The sequence below is a fragment of the Cherax quadricarinatus genome, chromosome 1, assembly GCF_038502225.1.
Source record: "Cherax quadricarinatus isolate ZL_2023a chromosome 1, ASM3850222v1, whole genome shotgun sequence".
NCBI classification, from domain to species: Eukaryota; Metazoa; Arthropoda; class Malacostraca; order Decapoda; family Parastacidae; genus Cherax; species Cherax quadricarinatus.
Genome location: NC_091292.1, coordinates 61,862,657 through 61,868,343, shown reverse-complemented (window position 1 = coordinate 61,868,343; position 5,687 = coordinate 61,862,657). Strand labels below are relative to the sequence as shown.

Here is a 5,687-nt window from a genome sequence, read left to right as displayed (position 1 = left end):
TCTCTCTCTCTCTCTCTCTCTCTCTCTCTCTCTCTCTCTCTCTCTCTCTCTCTCTCTCTCTCTGCGATCATTGACAGTTTACCTCCACTGGACCTGCCTTCTGCCAGTGTTTACCCTTATCCTCCCTGTTAACCCTCACCCTCACACATTCCTCACCCTCCATACAACACTCCTTCACCCTGCCTCCTACCAACCCTAACTCTATCACCTCTCTCGCACACCTCTGCAACCCTTCACCCTCCATGCCATCCTTCACCGTCCCTGCCACCCTTTCTCTCATCACCGTTCTCTCTTCCCCTCAGACGTTTCCAGGCAACGTCAACACTTACCTGGAGCAGAAGAACGTGTTGTCCCCTCCTTTGACGGCCAGCAAGGTGCGCTTCATCCCTGTCTCCCCTCATCCGCGAACCATCTGCCTCAGAGTTGAGATATATGGCTGCAACACTACAGGTTAGTGCTCCCCTGTGTGTGTGTGTGTGTGTGTGTGTGTGTGTGTGTGTGTGTGTGTGTGTGTGTGTGTGTGTGTGTGTGTGTGTGTGTGTGCGCATGCGTGCGTGTGCGTGTATCCCTTGATTCAGTGGACCATATATCTGAGGGTCGAGATGAATAGCTTTAACAACCTCGGTTAGTACCCCGCCCTCACCACAATTTACTACCATCTCCACAACCAGCACCACGATAACAACCATCACCACTAACCCCACCACAAACACTATTACCACCACCACCACCACCACCACAAACACCACCATAACTACCAACACACCTACACCTTTCATCACCACCACACACACGGACACACACACACACACACACACACACACACACACACACACACACACACACACACACAGGATCAGGCGCGTATAACAGGAAGGGCTCTGCAATGGATCAGAGAATACCTGACAGGGAGGCAACAACCAGTCATGGTACGTGATGAGGGATCACAGTGGGCGCCTGTGTCGAGCGGAGTCCCACATGGGTCAGTTCTAGGACCAGTGCTATTTTTTATACATGTGAATGACATGGTGGAAGGGATAGACTCTGAAGTGTCCCTGTTCGAAGATGTGAAGTTAATGAGAGGAATTAAATCAGATGAGGATCAGGCAGAACTACAAAGAGACCTGGACAGGCTGAATACGTGGTCCAGCAACTGGCTCTCGAATTCATCCCTGCCAAATGCAAAGTCATGAAGTTTGGGGAAGGGCAAAGAAGACCGCAGACGGAGTATAGGCTAGGTGGACAAAGACTGCAAACCTCACTCAAGGAGAAAGATCTTGGGGTGACCATAACACCGAGCACGTTTCCGGAGGCACACACCAACCAGATAACTGCTGCAGTATGTGGGCGCCTGGCAAACCTGAGAATAGCGTTCCGATACCTTAGTAAGGACTCGTTCAAGACACTGTACACTGTGTACGTCAGGCCCATACTAGAGTATGCAACACCACTTTGGAATCTACACCTGTTCAAGCACGTCAAGAAATTGGAGAAAGTACAAAGGTTTGCATCAAAGCTAGTTCCGGAGCTCAGGGGAATGTCCTACGAAGGAAGGTTGAGGGAAATCGGACTGACGACACTGGAGGACAGGAGGGTCAGGGATACATGATAACGACATACAAAATACTGCGTGGAATAGATAAGGTGGACAGAGATAGGATGTTCCAGAGAGGGGACACAAACAAGGGGCCACAATTGGAAGCTGAAGACTCAGACGAGTCACAGGGATGTTAGGATGTATTTCTTCAGTCATAGAGTAGTCAGGAAGTGGAATTACGTAACATGTGATGTAGTGGAGGCAAGAACCATGCATAGCTTTAAGACGAGGTATGACAAAGCTCAGGAAGCAGAGAGAGAGAGGGGACCTAGTAGCGATCAGTGAAGAGGCGGGACCAGGAGCTGTGAATCGACCTCTGCAACCACAACTGGGTGAGTACAACTAGGTAAGTACACACACACACACACACACACACACACACACACACACACACACACACACACACACACACACACACACACAAAACCCCACCGCCACACCATATGATCAACGTCACTGCCGTCACTACCTTCAACTCCGTCTTCTACCCCCTCCCTCCCTCCACCACCACCACACCACCACCACCACACCACCACCATCACACCAACAGTCCCTTACCAACTAACTCCACCACCGCCACATTGTACCAGCTGGAGAGAGACAGAAACAATCAAGCAATTAGCGCCTCATGTAAAGTTAGCTTCCTCTCTATCTCTCTCTCTCTCTCTCTCTCTCTCTCTTTCTCAAGGTAACAACTGACTATTGTTGTCCGGGAAAGTGTCTTCCAGGAACTACCTCATTACCTCGTCTTGTGGCGAGGTCCTTCACGTCCCCTCCTCAACCTCTCACCCATGGCTCTGCTTTGCTCATTTGTGTGTACTCATCTATTTGTGGTTGCAAAGGTAGAGCCTTAGCTCCTGGTCCCGTCTCTCCGCTGACGGCTACTGGGTCCCCCTGGCCCCTCCTGGCTGCGTCAGCCTTATTGCACCTATTTTTATTACTATGTATAGATTCTACTTTAGCACTTTGCTGTTTAGATTGGTCCACTTCCTGACCTCTTTACGGCTAAAGAAATATTTTCTAACATCTCTGTGACTCGTTTGTGAGTTTCGCTTCTCAAATTCGTCCTGTCCACCCAGTCAATTCCTCTTAGTATTTATGTAACTCGTTACCATGTCACCTTTCGTCCTGGTGTCGTCTAATGTCGCAAGGTTCTCCTTCTCTAGTCTCTCGTCGTATATCATAGCCCTCGTCTGTGGGATTAATATCGTTGCAAACCATGTACATTGATAACTTCTTTGCGTGTTTTATCAAATGAGGGAAACATGGCGGCGCTGCGTACTCCAAGAAGGGCCTGACATATCTGTGAATAAGGTCGTGAATGCCTCTTTTTTGTGACGTTCCTGAAAGCTACCCTTAAGTTGCTGTGGCGTTTGTTCCACTATTTGCATACCCGAGGTACTCAGAGAAATTTGCAGACTTTGTCTCCTGAGCCTATACTCTGATTCCGGTCTTCTTTGCCACACTGACACCTGTTACTCGATTTCTTCTGGCATGTCGTCTAATTACACATGAAACAGTACTGCTCCTAGTGGAAACACACTGGTCACACTCGCTAATCCTGACACCTCTCCGAGACAATAACTCGTTATTTACTGCCTGTTAAGCAGTTCTCGAACCATTACAGTACGTTCTCTTTTATCCATGCTTCCTGTTTCTCTAGCTTGTACCCCAGTCTCTTGTGAGGTACTATATCGAACACCCACTTATATTCTACTCATCTCTCTCGCTTTACTGCCTAACTTTCGTTACTTTGTCACGGAACTTTTGCAGATTTGTGAGGCAGTATTTACCATCTCTAAAACCGTGTTTTGTTTTGTTTATGAATCCACTTCTTTCCAGATGTTCCGCTATTCTTCTCCTGATACTCTTTATAACTTTATATACTACGTATTCCACTGACACTTGCCAGCAGCTTAATGCTACCTGTCCCTTCTTTTAAATATCAAGAGGACGTCCAGTGTTTTTCAGACCTCAGGTAGCTTCATTGTTTTAAATGATTTGGTGAAGATCAACTGCTAGTGGTTCACATATTTTGATCTTTCTGGAAACCCTTAAAGAGATGCCTGGTCCCATTGCCTTCAAGGTATCTAGCTTACTTAGTTGTTTCTTCACCTCACTTCTCACTGTGTGTAGTGTATCCAGCACTCGTTGGTGCACTTTGCCGTTTTTGACACACTGGTATTGTTAATAATTCCACTAAGAATACTTCCCTCAATCTTTTGATCAGCTTCCCACAGACATCCTGATCATTGCCTAAGAGCTTCCGTCCTTACTTCTTCAGCCTTCACATTACCTTGTCATGTGGTTGTGGCTGTATAACAACTTAATATCGAAAGCAGATTTTGAGCCATTGTCATTCTGAAGTTGTGATTCATCTTCTCTTCTTACTCATGTGCATTACTTTTTTTATTCTTGTGCTCGCTTCTCTGGTCCTCGACGTCCTTTCCATTCTACATTTCTTCGACGCTCTTGCAGTTTTAGCTTTTGCCTCCCTGCATCTCTTGGTGAACCATGGACTCTGTTCTTCCCTTGGCGTCTTCAGTTTCTAGGTATGAATTTCTCCTCTGCCTCCTGGTACTTTCCAGCTACACTCCCTTGCATTTTGTTCACTGTCTTTCCTTTTCGCTGCCTTTCCCACGTCACGCCACTTAAAAAATGTCCCATGCTTGCAGAATCCCGTCTTGTAAAGTAAGGTTTGTTCCTTCTTTCATGCTTTAAGTTCGTCTCTTATGTTCACTTTCACAAGGTAATTGAACCTCAGTGTTGGTCGCTAACACCGAGGGGCCTCTCGTATTCCATGCCCCTTACATCAAGGGTCACTTAGGGTGAACACAAGGTCCAGCCTCTGTTTTGTCAACTGCTGTTTCTCTAATTGTGTTACTGATATGTTGTGTCATGAAGTTGTCCATCGTCTCTAACAACTCAGGCCGCCATGTGTCTGGTACTAGTGTGGCTCCAGATTTTCCCTATATATTTCCCGGGCTCCACGTTGAAGAGCCTCTGCATACAGTATAGCTCCTTTGTTTCCTACAGTCCCCTCATCTGTGATTGATGTAGCAGTTCGTGATGTCATATTTTTACTGCTCTTCGGTTCTTTAGACTGTTTCAGATTTTTTAGTTCCTCTTCTAAGTTCTGTATCTTAGCTTATGCTGCTATGTCTTGTATCTCTCATTTCTTGCTCTCTGCAGTTATCCTCTCCATTTTCTTGCTAAGCACTTCTAGCTTCCCCATTCTTCCTCCCTTTTCATGAGCTTTGCCACCCAATCTTCCCTCCCAGGTTCATGCAGCAGTCCCTTGGTTATTGGTTCTCCGTTCTGCTCTTTGGCAATCCATTTTTTGTCGCCACAAAAAAAAACTTGTGTTTTCATGTGGTCGTTTGTGATATGTGTTCGTGTGTATGTGTGTGGAGGTGTTTGTTGTTGGGAGGGAGAAGGGGAGGGAGGTAGGGAGGGGAGGAGAGGGATAGAGAGTGGGAGGGGAAGACAGTGGAAGAGGTGGGAGAGAGATAGGAGTAAGAATAGCTCCTATCTGCTGTTCACTACTGGACTGTCTTTCCTGGCTGGGAAAGTTTCTCTAAGTCCTCTTCATTAGTTATGCCCCTCAGCTCTGGGGCTAGTCTCGTTGCAAACCTCTGCACTCGTTCCAGTTTCTCTACATGCTTTACCAGATGCGGCTCCCATATGGAGACTGCATACACCAAAATGGGCCTGACATGCTGTGCATATGGTTGTGAATACCTCCTTATAAATGTTTTTGAAAGCTACCCTTAAATTTTTCAGATTCACGTTTGCTGCAGTGGTTAATCAGTTAGTGTGTGTCTTGAGAGAATTGCTTGGGACCATGATCACATCAAGGTTCTTCTCTTTCAGGGAAATTTGCAGTGTTTGTCTCCTGAGTCTATTTACTATTTCCAGGCGTATTTGCCATTCTATGATTTTCATAGCTTTTCATTTGCTGGAGTCTAAGACTAATATCCACTTGTCAAACCAGTCATGCAGTTTTTCAGATTCCCTTTTCATCATTTTTTGTCTGCTCCTCTTTATATTCTCATTAGTTTTGCGTCATCTGAGAACAGGGACACCTACG

General features: G+C 46.4%; 1 protein-coding gene across 1 annotated transcript in view; it reads left to right on the top strand.

Annotated features, from left to right (window-relative positions):
- Positions 1-242: 242 nt before the first annotated feature.
- LOC128688293 (discoidin domain-containing receptor 2) overlaps positions 243-5,687 on the top strand; it is a 243,482-nt gene continuing 238,037 nt past the window's right edge. The window contains exon 1 of the mRNA XM_070085909.1: positions 243-450. Coding sequence (XP_069942010.1) covers positions 243-450 — 208 coding nt within the window. The remainder of the gene's footprint in view (positions 451-5,687) is intronic.